General features: G+C 49.0%; 6 protein-coding genes across 6 annotated transcripts; 1 reads left to right on the top strand and 5 right to left on the bottom strand.

The window, feature by feature from the left end:
* Positions 1-137: 137 nt before the first annotated feature.
* TRV_01598 (uncharacterized protein) lies at positions 138-1,882 on the bottom strand (the record flags this gene model as incomplete). The annotated part of the gene is made up of 4 exons (XM_003024201.1): positions 138-307; positions 370-751; positions 925-1,533; positions 1,637-1,882. 4 exons carry the CDS (start codon positions 1,880-1,882, stop codon positions 138-140), a joined length of 1,407 nt encoding a protein of 468 aa, XP_003024247.1.
* Positions 1,883-2,248: 366 nt separating this feature from the next.
* Positions 2,249-5,328, bottom strand: TRV_01597 (uncharacterized protein; the record flags this gene model as incomplete). Its single annotated transcript, XM_003024200.1, has 3 exons — positions 2,249-2,346; positions 2,403-5,024; positions 5,196-5,328. 3 exons carry the CDS (start codon positions 5,326-5,328, stop codon positions 2,249-2,251), a joined length of 2,853 nt encoding a protein of 950 aa, XP_003024246.1.
* A 1,091-nt stretch (positions 5,329-6,419) lies between these two features.
* TRV_01596 (uncharacterized protein) lies at positions 6,420-7,755 on the bottom strand (the record flags this gene model as incomplete). The annotated part of the gene is made up of 2 exons (XM_003024199.1): positions 6,420-6,830; positions 6,910-7,755. The coding sequence occupies 2 exons, from the start codon at positions 7,753-7,755 to the stop codon at positions 6,420-6,422; spliced, it is 1,257 nt and encodes a 418-aa protein (XP_003024245.1).
* Positions 7,756-8,259: 504 nt separating this feature from the next.
* On the bottom strand, positions 8,260-8,665 carry TRV_01595 (uncharacterized protein; the record flags this gene model as incomplete). Its single annotated transcript, XM_003024198.1, has 2 exons — positions 8,260-8,372; positions 8,422-8,665. 2 exons carry the CDS (start codon positions 8,663-8,665, stop codon positions 8,260-8,262), a joined length of 357 nt encoding a protein of 118 aa, XP_003024244.1.
* A 643-nt stretch (positions 8,666-9,308) lies between these two features.
* Positions 9,309-9,542, top strand: TRV_01594 (uncharacterized protein; the record flags this gene model as incomplete). Its single annotated transcript, XM_003024197.1, has 1 exon — positions 9,309-9,542. The coding sequence occupies one exon, from the start codon at positions 9,309-9,311 to the stop codon at positions 9,540-9,542; it is 234 nt and encodes a 77-aa protein (XP_003024243.1).
* Positions 9,543-10,431: 889 nt separating this feature from the next.
* On the bottom strand, positions 10,432-11,767 carry TRV_01593 (uncharacterized protein; the record flags this gene model as incomplete). The annotated part of the gene is made up of 3 exons (XM_003024196.1): positions 10,432-10,785; positions 10,852-11,170; positions 11,268-11,767. The coding sequence occupies 3 exons, from the start codon at positions 11,765-11,767 to the stop codon at positions 10,432-10,434; spliced, it is 1,173 nt and encodes a 390-aa protein (XP_003024242.1).
* Positions 11,768-14,338: the final 2,571 nt, after the last annotated feature.

Raw genomic sequence — 14,338 nt, 5'->3', positions numbered from 1 at the left:
TTAAACAAGAGGCTCGCAGTATTATTATTTTAGCACATTGATTCCCTCGACTAGTATTTTTTTTATTAATATTACAGTCTGCAGCACTTAGATTTCTAAGGCTGGGGAAGGCTAAGTACGCAATTCATATGGCACAACTATGCCTTGGCCGCACCGGCTTTGATCAGGACGATATCTCCATCCTCGATAACATAATCTTTGCCCTTGGTGAGGACCTTACCGGCTGCTCTTACGGCAGCTTCATCACCGCACTCTTTTAGTACATCAAAGTTAAAAACAAGACACTGGATAAAGGTCTTTTCAAAATCTATGGGGAAATATTGTTAGATATCGGTCAAGTCAAGGGAGGGCAATATAATATTAACATACCTGTGTGAATAACACCAGCGGCCTGTGGAGCCTTGGTGCCCTTGCGGATAGTCCACTGACGAACCTCATCCGCACCAGTAGTGAAAAAGCTGCCCAGGTTAAGACTCTGGCGCATGGTGACAATAATCTTTGGCAGGGCAGACTTAGTGCCTAGCTTCTCACATTCTTCAGCAGCAGCAGCATCATCTCCGAGCTGCGCTAGACGCTCCTCGAAAGAGACTGAGAGAGGAATAATGGGGTCACCAGGGGAGTTAGTTTTAATCCATTCGGCAACCTTTGGAATATATTTATTCCTCTGGCGGATATAATCCTTTTCGCTAAGGTTGACTAGGTAAACCACAGGTTTAGCAGTCAACAAAAAGAGTGGATTAATCACATCGACCTACAAGACAACTAGTCAGACCTTGCAATAACATAGTATATGATAGCAAAGCAGCAAATTGAGTGGATAGGTATCAACAATCAGCTTTGGATTTTATCTCACGAGGGCCTTTTGACCTTTCGACGAGCTGGGTTAAATGTCGAGCGTTATAGCTCTTATTCATCATATGATACCATATTCATGTGCAGCTGGGTGGCAAGGGAAAAGGGAGAGAGAATTCTTACCTCTTTAGGACCCCAGTCACCTTTTCTAATATCATTACCTTCTTTAAGGAAAGCAAGGACTCTGGCGACAATCTCTTCTTCCTCTTTGAGTTTCTTCATCTCAAGGGACTGGCCGCCTCGTCTGGTCTGCTTGGACAAACCTTCAAGCGCCTTCTCGACGAACTCAATATCTTTGATACGAAGCTCCTCGCTGATGATGTTTAGATCACGAACAGGGTCGACATCACCCTCCACGTGCACGATCTCAGCATCATCAAAGCAACGTACAACCTGGAAGATGGCATCTACGGCACGGATATGAGATAAAAATGCATTTCCAAGACCAGCTCCTGTGGACGCTCCTTTGGTAAGGCCAGCAATATCATATACTGTCAAGTTAGCCGGGACCTCTGACTTGGGCTTGTAGTGCTTGCACAGCCAGTCATATCGTTCATCCGGAACAATAACTCGAGCCTGCTCAGGATCAATTGTGGCATAGGGGAAATTGGCAGGGTTTCCGAGTGTAGATTTGGTGATGGCTTGGAAAAGAGTAGATTTTCCAACATTAGCCAGACCAACCTATGCGTCAACAGACTCGTTAGCCACCCGAAACAGCTGAATCAGAACAGGAGAAGCGAAATTGAGAACGACAGAACAGACCATAAGAAGGGTTCGCACATACTATACCGCTCTTCAGACTGTTGCCCGGCCGTCCAAGGAGGACCTTCTCCCGCTTGACAGGCTTCTTGGGCGCCATTTTCTTCTTCCTGCTTGCGAAGCCTCGAGAGCTCACTAGCGAGGGAGAAGTTCTGAAGAGAAGAAGCGTGAAGGAGCCAAAAGCAGGACCAGCTGCGAGTTGTGTCAAGGGGCGAGTGGGGGAGGAAGAGAAGAGCACCAGGGAGCGGGAGGGGGAGAAGAGAGGCTGCATAAATTTTGATGATGTTTTTATATTTGTCACTCTTCGCTGGTTTTTCTCTCTCTTTCTGTTTGGCCGGAAAAAAAGTTTCGCGTTTTGCCCTAGAGAAGGAAAATTGTTATTCCGGCGGAGGTCAACGGGCCGGCTTAGTAAGAACTTTAAGATAACAATCCATCCATATTACTTACAAGCACCTTTTAATGCGGGTATAAAAGAACGAGAGCAAAGAATAATGATAAAGAACAAGAAGGGGACAAGAAGTGCCAATCTAAGACGATAGAGTACAGAGTGTTAAAATAAGAGAGCTATCCGCCGTCCCAGTTGAATGTATTCCCAACCCTGAACTCCAAGCGGTTAGACATGAAATAAAAGAAACACTTAAACGTCCATGGTATCGTTGTCATCCTGACTCTCGTCGAGTATACCCAGAAGCTGAGCATACGGCACAGTCACCCGCTGCAGATCGCGATGTTTGCCTGTATAACAGGTTAGTATTTGTAAAAAAGAGTACTGAAGTGTTTGAGTAACATACCAAATGCTAGAATCACGTCCTTGAGGAGGGTTCGACGGGGCCATCCACACAATGTTTCGGACTCGTTCACCCAGGACCGTTGCTCTGGCTGTCCTGGCTGACGGTTCTGCTTCGCTTTCTCATCCTCAATTACCTGGTCTTCGAAGACACCACCGAGGATATCTTCTAATAGCTCTTCAGCCTTGAGTTTAGCTCCCTCTGCACCCAGTCGTTTGGCATACATAGAAAGGTACATGCGGAATTCCTCTTTGGCAGCAAGAGACAGGGTAGCAGCAACTCTGTTCTCCAGGTGAGCTATAGAGGCAGATGCTTCGAAGCCCTCGAATCCTTCGCGAGATAAAAGAACTTTGATGAGGCGTTGTAGGAAGTGTCCACGTCCTCGGGCAAGGACTTCCTGGGTGGTGTTTCGTTCTAGGAACGGAACTATGCCCGCAGATACAGGGGCTACGGACTCTCCTTCTGCCTGACCGCGGACCTGGACGTTGCCTACCGGTGCCTCGGTGGAGTTCCAGTACTGACTTGCCACAGCCCACCAAGGCTCGGATAGCCGTTGCCAGGTATACAGTGATGGAGAGTAGCTGTATCCGTCTCCCGTTGACAAACCAACGATTATTCGACCTTCAGAACTGATTCTTGATGCGACTATGGATGGAACGGCGGTCGCATGACCTGTCATGGTATGTAGTGCTGCGTCCAGTACTGGCTGGAGTGAAACGGGAGGATGGGGTGATGAAAGAGTGCCGACATTCCATACATAGCACATCCCTACAGCAGTGATGCAGAGTACCCATGACTCCATACACTCTAACACAACCGCCTGTGATTCGAGCACCAGGGCATTGACGAGACGCCTGCCGGCTGGCGTCCATATATATATGGAGCCATCTTCAGACGCTGCTGCCCAGAGCTTCTTGTTGCCAGTAACAAGTATCACAGCCTTGGGGAGATAATCCTGCCACAATGGCTGATCACCGCGATTAAGACTGATTCGTACCGGCTCCTTATCAACACTGCGCCCAGTCACACTTGCCTGGGATGGATTTCGCGCTTCAAAGACAATATCCACTCTGGCCTTTGAGCTGTCTGATACATCCTTCGGGTTCCCAAGGGTGTCTATACCTTGCAGGATATGACTTCGTATCTTTGGAACTGCGAGACGTAGTTGACTGATGGCCATGCAAGGATTAACCACTGCGGGTCTGATGAAACTGGGCGTTTCTTGTGGTCCACTGGGAGTGGGAACTGCAGGGACAAGTCCATCCGGAGTGTTTGAGAGAATAGGTATAACGCCATTATCTCTTGCAGTTGCTACTCTTTTCTCGGCTGAGTTTTCTTCGTCATCTTCTAGTTGAGAAAACTTTCGCCTATTGCCAAATAGCAATGCTGTCAACCCTCCCTTCGGTAGACCATCGAACGGCTTGGACAAGTCAAGTACTGACTGTGGTCCCTCCGATGTCCCCTGGGTGTTCATTGACGCGGCAACTAGCTTGGTCTGTGGAAGAGAAGATTGAGATCCCACTGCCCCAGAAACCAATAGTGGTGCAATTCGTTTCTTCCCATCTTTAGTATATGTTGGCCTTTGTTTCAACCTGTCCAACTTCACAGCATATGGGTCCTGCTTTGCTTGGGCTGGCTCAGTTCCATTGGTAGTCCCAGTTTTGTTTGATTTATCAGCTTGGGCATTTTTCGGCGCAGAGGTTACGGCCACGGCAGCATCCGCATCTCCGCTAACCGTACCGTCAGTATCAGCTTGACCATCCCCCATTAACGCACCCATTCTGCCCTTTACTCCACGTAGTTCTCCAGCTTTGCTTTTCTCTTCAAGAAGCAAGCCGTCGGTAGACTCGACCATTCCCGCACCTCTTCGATTTGTTCCAAATTTTGACAGTGACTTTTCGTTCTCTTCAATGGGCATTGGATGGCCTAGTTCTGCGGTCTCAAATCGGACAGCAATGATAGCTCCATCAAGGGCGGTGGCAAACAAATTATTTCCATCAGGGCTCCATGCCAAATCGGATATTGCCTTGACTGATATGTCCTGCGCTATTACGATGGGCCGTGGGTTGCTGGTGATCCATATGCTCAGCGATTTATCTCCTCCAGCACATGCAATAACGGTGACCGCGTTGTGGACTGGATTTCCATGGCTATCCAGCATGGGCTTCTGAATCGGCTGGGGTGAGTAGAGCCGGGGTGCGAAGGCGCAGACTTCAACTGGAGCTTCATGGCCGATCAAGTTGATGTCACTTTCCCACGAACCTCGGTTTATGATTGCTACAGCGTTGACTGGGCCATTGACGGCGTTTGCAGCAGCTATATGGTTGCCATCGGGAGACCAGGAGCACCTTCGGAAATATGTGGTGAGAGGGGAATTCACAAACGGACTTTTAACTGTCCTTTCATGCACAAAATTATGCGTCTGGTCGTGGGCAGTAGAATTGGGTGCGGGGGAATTGAAGCGGAAGATGCGAACGGTACGGTCATCACTGGCTGTAGCAAAGTATTTATTTGCGGGGTCGAAGGTGATTCCTTTGACGTGGCTCTGATGGTTGAGTAGCGTCTTTAGCTTCTCAAAAGTATGGCCTGACCATACTACGACTTTAGAATCCAGTCCTACTGAGACTAGAATAGAAGAGTCATAGGACCACCCTAAGTCTTGGATATCATTATCATGGCCGATTAAGCGGCGAATAGTACGCCAGTTTTCCACAGGAGCGGGTTCATTAGATCCTATACCAGGACAAACAAATTAGTCTTAGAACTTTTGGGGTTGAAAAACGGGTTTGTCCGTACCGAAAGTCGCATGGGCGGTCGCATTCGCTTCTTGAGTGTACACACAAACAATCTTATCGTCCGCCCCAGAGGCTAAGTATTTCCCATTCGGCGAGAAGCGAACCGTGTGAATTGTTCCGGAATGATTGCTCATAGAAGCCAGCTGCTTGGGCTTGTCATCGTATGCCGGATCACCCGCATTGTATATCGCCTCTGTAGACCATATTCGAACGTATCCATCTATTCATCGCGCGCATACCCCGTTAGCCAAGTCCTGCATAAAAACGGGAGCAAAAAACCCGCGGATTCCGGAAAATTTTCAAATGCCCAAGGCGGGACGGGACCACATTATGCAATGGTGGTAATGGAGGTTGGTGTAGTGGCAGCTCACCTCCGGCGGCAGTAACCAGTCTCTTCCCGTCCGGTGAAACGTCACAGCTGTATACTTCGAAATCTTTCCGTTCACCTATTTAAGCGTATCTCCAGCAAGCGTGGAGAGAAATAGTCAGTAAAAGTTTGATTTCTGATAATGCCGAGTTTTTGATAAGGATGGAGGTGAGTCCAGACCTCCATGCGTGAGCCAAACAGGCTTTATGATACGCATTTCAATTATTGGCCGTGTATTTGCCCTTGTCTTGGTCCTGGTAGATTCAGGCCTCGCGAACCCGTGGGCAGAAGCAGATACGGATTGCTGTTTGGAGGGAGTTCGAGTGTTTGGGTTTTAGGTCAACTTGTTATCGCGTGAGAAGCGCGAGCATAGCTCCAAGCTGGAGAAGCTTCACCGGGGCAGTTAAGCGAACGGGGCAGCCTCGCATTACCTGCGCGAGGCAAAGCAGGTAACAGATAAGACGAACCAGCTTCTGAAAGACGAGTCCGGGGGATTGTCAGATAGGCCAAGGAGCGAATGTAGTCGAGTTGCAGTTGGTTATCACAATCGATATCTAATTATTCTTCTTTGGGAGTTTCGAACGTTGGCTTACTTCATGTGACGAGGGGGCTTAGGTCAGCAGGCAGCGAGTGAGCATCGTTTACGGTTCAGGGGTAACGGCGGAGAAGATAACAAGAGAGATGGTTATGTGCATTTATTCGTGGAATCTATCTAGTTGCCATGATATTAAACATTATAAAATCTATCAAAGGTGGTATCAATACTGAAGAAGCGAAATCAAACTTGGCAAAGAGTAAACACCCGTCCTTACGACTTCTCATGGAGAAGGCAAAGATGAAGTAGAAGAGAAGAGGAATTCATGAAACAGGCTTCAGGCTGGAAGACTGTATTATAGCAGATGATCCGGCTACCTTAGCCTCCTTGGCCTTCATTTCTTCGATCTCAGACTCTTCGGCTTCGGATCTCTCGTCCTTTGCGATGTTGTGCACGACGAAGCGGTAGGCAATGCGCACAAGCAAGAAGAGCCAGAAGAGGTTGAGAGCCTGGAGAGAAACCAACAGGAACAGGAAGAAGAGCTTGGTGTAGAGACACTTGAACTGGCCTGCTTCCCAGTCAAGCTCGGTGGGGCCAACGGTATCAAACTCGTTGAAAAGAGAGAAGATGATGCGTAGATTCAAGTAGTTGCGCATGTAGATCCAGGTAGCGATAGTGGCACCGACGAATGGCCCTACCAGAGGGCTGTCGATGTAGTTGAGTGACTTGGATGACTATACGGGTATCCGTGTTAAAAGGGCCGTGTTGTTCGTTGAAAAAAAGGAAATGACATTAGACAAATTTTGAACTTACAGCAAGGAAGAAATCACTGATGTCGTGGGTTATGTAGACCGCAATTCCGACATAAGTGAAATGAAAACGGTAGCTTAGGGAGATAAGAACTAGAGTAACGATGTGATGCGTTACGAGCTCCCTAAAGTCCTTTCGTCTCTTCTCCATCCCGAGCAGCATGACTACGGCCTGCTGCGCCCAATAGGCCGCCTGGAACAAGTAGTAGAACTTGAAGCCAGCGTCGAGCGTCAGATGAGGGGCAGCCTCATACATTCCACGGGTATTGAAGTACCAGACAGGCGAGGTGCTCATCACATAGAGTCCTGCCGGCCCCATTATGCCAAAGTAGAGGGCAGTATAGGTCTGTTCCATGAATCGGAGCCGCTTACCCCGCGATTTCAGGCCGCAGAAGATAGCCAAGGGCCGTAGTAACTCTTGCATGACAAACTCTCGAGCAACAGAGAGGACGATGGTATAAAAGGTAACGAGTGCGATGTCCCACGGACCCTTGGCATATTGTACAGGTTTCGTGGGGTCAGACCGCTGCTGTTTGTATGAGAGGAATATAAAACGGTGAAAGACATTAGATTCAGTGGGATTAACGCCGTACAAGAAGAGAATGGCGAGCAGAGGAACGAGCGGGACAGTCCATGTATGCCGGACCACAAGGTGCTTGCAGCGATGCAGCAAAGAAGGCGTCCTCCTGAGCCTGCATAGCTTCCTCTCCTCGATGGTCTGCAGTATATGGCTGCTAGAAGGACTGGTGAGCGTCCGGCGTCTGCGAGTGATGCCCTTCCCGTTCGTCACTGAAGATATCCGGTTGGTAGGAATGTGGAAGAGCGTAGTTGACGTAGGAGAAGTCATCATTATTGCTTCCCACGACGGTCCTCTTGGGGCCAGGATAACAGCCGCCGCCGATGACGTTGGATCGGAGAATTCCCACCAGGTTCACGGCTGGATGTACGGAGTAACAGGGGGCGCGCAGTCGCGGTTATGCACCTTGGGCGTAGGGGAAGTCTGTCGGGCGTTCGGTGTAAGGGATGCAGCGCACGGAGTTGGTCAAAACGAATGTCAACGCCTGGACGAGACAAGGCGAGGCGGCGAAAAAAAAAAAAAAAAGAGCGAGCGGACGGGTCTCGAGGGATGGAGATGAAGAGTTTTACCCTGTTTTGACGGGCAGAAATGAATGTCGCGGAATGCAATTCCAGCGGTCGACAGGAAGTATAGCCTCGTTCAGGGGTAAATAAATAAATAGACCTCCCGCCAGTCAGATAAAAGCGCGGGAGCCCCTTTTTCTTGGTGTCGCTCTTTTTTTCAGGCCCCTGCACCGACGGCTCGGGCGGGAGAAGACGAGCAAAAACGAGGGGGAGGTCAGCGGCCAGCGCTGACGGGCCGGGAGATGATGGCATGAACCTCCCTTCTTCTTCCTTTTCTTCTCTTCATCTTCTCTTCTTCTATCTTTCTTCTATTTTTCTTCTTCTTTTCTGGTGGTTTTTTTTTTTTTTTTCGGCGTGAGTCACGTGAAATCCAGACTTTCTCGGCTCTTTTTTTTTGATATCAAAAAAGAAGCAGAAGAAGCGAAGATGAAGAAGAAGAAGAAAGACAAGATAGAGAAGAAAAGAGAAGATTGAGGAGATGTCGATGATGATGTGCAGAGCTGCAGTAACGGTGCCTGTCGGGTCGGAGTCTGTCTGTGGAACTGTCTCCAGTCGGCTTCTCCAGGCAGTCGACCGGCACGCTGGCTAGCCACTCCGTACTCCGTACAGCCATCAGCCATCGCATCGCATCGCATCGGCCGTTCCCCAGCAGGCCGTTTGATGAGCCGGCGGCCAGGCTAGAGCAGCGTCTTCCGCGATCCAGCAGCTTCCAACGGCTTCTTCTTAAACGCCTGGCTTCAGCTGCTCATCCTCGAGCGGCGCCAGGGTCGACACCGCCGGCCGTGGGGCTTGCTGGGCTCCGCGGCGCCTCTCGGCGAAAAGTCGGCATTCACGTTCTCCTTCGGCCGTTTCGACAGCAACTAAAGTACCTAGGCCTAAGAGGAGCCAGTCAGTAAGAGTGAGGACAAGGCAGAGTTTTCGCTCTTGTTGTTGTCGTTGTATTCGCCTGCTGCTTGCTCTGTTTTAAATAAAAAAAAAGACGCTCAGTTCAAGAGCAACAACACGCAGATAGCACAGCTGACTCTCCTCAGGACACTCGCCTATTATGACCAGCGCCCGTTTCCTGGACAGTGATACCTGCGCTTTCCACCATAGACCATAGAGCCCCGATCGTCTCGTCTCTCCTCCAGCCTTCACACAGCATCTGATAATCATAGCGAGAGCCCCTGCATCAAAAAAGTAAGTAGTCTGCTCCATCGGGAGACCGCTCTGATATGGCTGACCGGCCAGCAGGAAAAACGTCCACTGAGCTAGCTAGCCACCATGATTTTCACCCGCGGCATCAGCTTGACCAACTTCTTCGTCGCCTCCTCCGCCCTGTGCTTCCAGGTGTTCGTCCTATACCCCTGGCACAAACAGCTCGACGAGGCCTTCGAGGACCTGAAAAAGGAACATCTGCGGGTTCTGAACACCGAGGCGTCCCGCATCGATGAGCTGAAGAAGCTCCAGAACCAGCTCGTTGATCTCCAGGAGAAGAGAAAGAAGTGGTGGGCTTGAAATATGATACGACGCATGCATAGCCACGGAGCATGGGAGAGACATACACACACAAACACACACACTGGGCACTTTGATTCTGTCTTTTGGCGGGTGCTTTTAATTCACTTATGGCCTGGTCTATAGATGGTCTGGGTCGGATAGAGGTCAGCTTTTTAGTCCACATATAGACTCGATGCAAATACAATCCACGTTCTATCACGTCTAGATGACCTGATCTGCCCACCTTGCAAGACCTAGGCGTAGGTACCGTGTAGGACAAAAGATGCACAAAGTACGGAGTAAGCATCTCCTAGTGTAGCTTTCCGACGGTAAAATCTAGACTCCTTGTCTGCTATATGCACTGAAAGTAACTAGTTAGCTCGGCAAAGAGACACCTCGTACGGAGTAATAATAATATAGCCACGGCTGCTTGATATCAGTCGGCTTTCGCGCCGGCGGCAGACAAGCATCCGCCAACCGAAGCTTGTTACACCGAGGCTGCCCCCTGGGGTATGTTTGCATCCCGCAGCCCCTGTCGATGACTGCCGGGTTTAGACACTAGGCAAAAACAAACGTCGACTTCAACACATACGGGGGCAGACCATGCCAGATGTCATCCCTAGCCGCGTTTGAAGCCTGCTTGCGTGGAATAGGTTACCATCAGGTCTTCTAAGCTAACTGCGGGAGCCTACTGAGATTTAGCAAAGCTTTGCCAACCAATTGCCTAGTTAGTAGTTTACGTAGCTTAGATTAACTAGTTATGTGCCTCAAAAACACTTCGTTCGCATTAAAATTCGATATCTCGAAAGAGCCTAGAAGATGCAGACCAAACCCAATCCTGCCGCCATCCTACCGCCAGAACAATGCACACTAAAACACAAAAGATGAAAGAGTTAAAAAATCTAGGTCATGTCAGCCTCAGTTCCGACTCTGATGTTGCGTCCGCGGACCGAATGCTTGAAGGTTTCGATACATTGTTGGCTTCATACGTTATGTATTTGGACACCATCACCCCTTTCTTATCCAGGTCTACAAACTCGATGCCGTGTGGTGTTGCGGACGCGACGGTCGTTGTCGTATGGTAGCTGTTGAGAATTCCGCCGTTGCCGTCACTAACATAACCGTTGTCTCCTCGCCGTCCGCGAGACCGGGAGTTGGAGTATCCAGAAGAAGGGCCGCCTCGTTGGGAGGACCATGTGCCCAGGACTGCGGGGAGGTAGCGGGCGAAGAATGGCTTGAGAGAGGCCAACGAAGCAGCAATCTAGTTGGATGTCGTTGTCAGCTATACGGTATTCACAATTCTAGCCAGAGGGGATTTGGAACATACAACGCCGAGGTACAGCTCGATGGTGCCTGAGATCCAGACGGGGTAGGAATCCCAGGTTTTGTCATACGAGACGTTATATGCGTGAACATAGTAGGTTTTGAAGCTGCCTGCAATGCAGACTGCGAAACCGGCGCCGAAAAGGAGGGCTAAGACAATACGCTGTCTGTACGGCAGCTTGAGGCCCATGACAGTCGGTATCGGCAAGATAACAACCAAGAGATCCGTGAAAATGTTAATGATTGTACCGATCAGGAGATGTGCTGTTTCATTGATGCATTCCTGGGGGTGCAGGCTTAGAGTCCAGTAGGCTGATATTGGGCTACATCCGACTCAAGTTAGCTGCTGGCTGTTTTTTGTTTCCATCTATACAGGTGTATGTATAGATCAATGAGAGTGTAGATCAGGGCAAACCATACCGGCAGGTGAAAATAACCACAATGCAAAAGATGACCATTTCAGCAGCAACGACGGCAATGGTAATCCAAACGAGCCACTTCAAGATCTTTGAATTTATCCCGAAAATCATTTTCCGCGTAAAGAAGAGGAGGGATAGCTTCGTGAGAGCGCAGCTGACGCCAAACAGACACTCCAATGCCATAGTGAGCTTCAGGCCCAGGACAAGCTGGTCGAACGGTACATCGTAGACATGCCGACTCCATCCATACTTGATCGTGCCCAGGACGGTAATTACACCACAGGCAATGGCCGGAACTGCAGCAGCAACTATGAGTATGTCATCGGTACCAAAACTTTTTGATATTCGAATACGAGTGAACAAGCGGGCAGCAACGACAGCGGCAGTCAACGGAGCGAATATGGCGGTCAATATAATCAACCCAGGCCCTCGGAGTTCTTTTGGATGCTCATAGTTCGGCCGTGGCCAGGACAAAAGCACTTTCTTTGGAGGGATCTGCATGGTGACCGATGGCAGCTGGGCGTGGACGACAATGCCACAGCCACATAATCGTTCGGTATGGTAGTTGAAGAAGTGAACGCCGACAACAGTTCATGATCACATCCTGGCTATGGTCAAGTATATGAACGAGGAGAGCAAAACAAAAACAGGGAGGCTCTTTTAACGGTGGAGACCCATACGGTCGATCGGGAAGCGCGTCGTCACTAATAAGGTCCCACCGGTCCTGTCAGTTACCAAGATTTCCAGAACTCTAGTCTCGTGGCCTGATGAGGTTTAACGGAACCGCAGGCGAAAATCTTGAGAACGGACGAGAGGGCCATATGGGGCATCAATTGTTCCTGGACGATCAGGCGTGATCGGCATTCTTATACATCCCGTCGAGATATTCTCGCCCGGATAGCGATTACCATGGGGGGGTTGTTTTTTTTTTTCCTTTCTATCTCGCCATTCCGTAGTCAACAAGACAGGGCTGTAGACAAGGATTCGGTAGATATCGCCATGGTTCGAGGTGGGCTGTAGCCGTGCTAGAGACCCAGACGCCCAGCCATATAATAATGCTTCGAAACCAGCGACCAAGACGGGTTTGGGTCCATCCGGCATATGAGGAGCCAGCCAAGACACTTCAGAGGTAAGGCTGCTCTATATGTGCAAAGTGATATAGGTGGCTGTCTTGTGGAGAGCTGGAGATACTCCGTATCTCGAGAATGTAATATATGGGTATAGACAGTATATGAAGTGCTAATAATGTTCAGGATGGTATCATCGGAATTCAACGTGCCAAGATAACGGCTGTTTTTCCTTTAGGTGTATATAATTAATTGTTGTTGGCAATTCTCAACCGTCAATAAATAGACAGGCCGATAGATCTGCGGTTTGAAGTCATCCATGAGGTAATAATGGAGCCGTATTCAGCCCATCGTCTAGGAATAGGAATGATTGCAGGACAAATTATATGATGAGAAGGGATATGTCCAGGCCGCCGATTTGAGATTCAAACGGAGCTCCGGCAACAAGGAGGGTGATGATGAGACTAGGAGCAGCTGCAAGTATCCAAACTGCCCCAGCTTTCTCGAACACTGAATGGTCATCAATGTGGAGAAAATTCTAATACCGTCTGCATTTTCTGGATCTCCAATTCCAGGGTTTGAAGCATTATTTTGGCTCTGTAAGATGAGTATCAAAAAAAGACAGTTGTTGCTGTGCTGCCAACGTGTAGCATGATGTCTTTCTCAAGACAGTCTTTCGCCACATAAATACGGGAAATTGGTTATAATAAGATTTTCTGGTGACTTGGAGATCCTAGTCCTAACTAACTAGTCAGTCAACTAGTTAAGTAACCTCTCGAAGTGGTGACAGGGGAACAATGACATGCATTAGCGGTGGCCAAAGCAGCCCGCCCAACCGAGAAGGCCGCGGAATTTCCCATAGAAATTATCGGAATCGCATCTAGACGGTAAGAATCATAGTCGGGGGCCTGGTTGTGTAACCGTTCTTAAGAAGCGGATGTTAATATAACATATGGTGATCTGAGTTAGTTTTCCCCATAAATTTGACTGGATTCGACGCTGTCTGGTATAAATGGGTCTTCTTCCGTCCGATATGTTGGTCGTTGTTGGTATCCAAGAGCTGTACTGTGGAGAGTGGTCTCTAAAGTATCATTGGCGGTGACGAGGATGAAGGGAATGTAGAGTCCCTAACAGGATTGATTACCCCTGGTAATGGATCCTGAAAGGGACAAAAGAGCCAATCCCCCTTAGTCTCCAGTTGGTAAAGCAACTATCGTGCTGCACCTTTGGCAAGCCAAATATCTTATTCGGGGTATTCTTGGTTATTGATATCGCTCGGCTCTATCTATCCGAGCACTGTATCCAAATAGCCGGCTCACCATCTCTTATCCCTTCCGGCCATGGCTGTCTTGAACGTTAATGTTGACCCCTTATACAAGCAGAGTTTTACCTATAATATCGCGTCCCCTTTCACAGCCATGATAAGGGGGGTTCAGCCAACACACTAATAGCATCAATGTCAGGTTTCCTTCTAAAGATCAGCCTGACACTTCCTTCTCTTCGCCTTAGTCAACGACCAGCATTGACTTCGATGTATTCTCGAAGCAGCAGTTCACCAATAGCTCCGTTTCCCCGTCGACTTTATCCTTAATGCTGCCTAGTTAGCTGAGAAAGCCTTCGGCATGATGTACGACCAACATTTGTGGGAGGTAGCCAAGTGTAGCAGTCAGGTTGATATCATATAAGTATATCTCGTTGCATCGATGCACTAATATAACAGCCAGTGTCGAGGTTGCATGGCCTGAACTAGCTATCTCGGAACTCAGGAATGGGCGGTGAATAGGGCCAAGCAGAGTGCGTGGGTTATCCTGCTTCTCCCTAGCGTTTCCTTGGGAGTACCGGGGTATATTTTGTTTTACCCCTATGCCAAAAGTGCCGGATATTTATCTTCCAAGGCAGTGACCGTGGCTCTGTCGCTGCAAAGCTGCTTTACCCCAAGGCTGCTTCACTGCAAATGTTTCACTGTTCGCTATGTCACTCGACTCCGACTTCACTCAAACTCGAC

This window comes from Trichophyton verrucosum, assembly GCF_000151505.1.
Source record: "Trichophyton verrucosum HKI 0517 chromosome Unknown contig00122_1.f1.exp, whole genome shotgun sequence".
NCBI lineage: Eukaryota > Fungi > Ascomycota > Eurotiomycetes > Onygenales > Arthrodermataceae > Trichophyton > Trichophyton verrucosum.
This window is presented reverse-complemented; position numbering and strand designations above follow the sequence as displayed.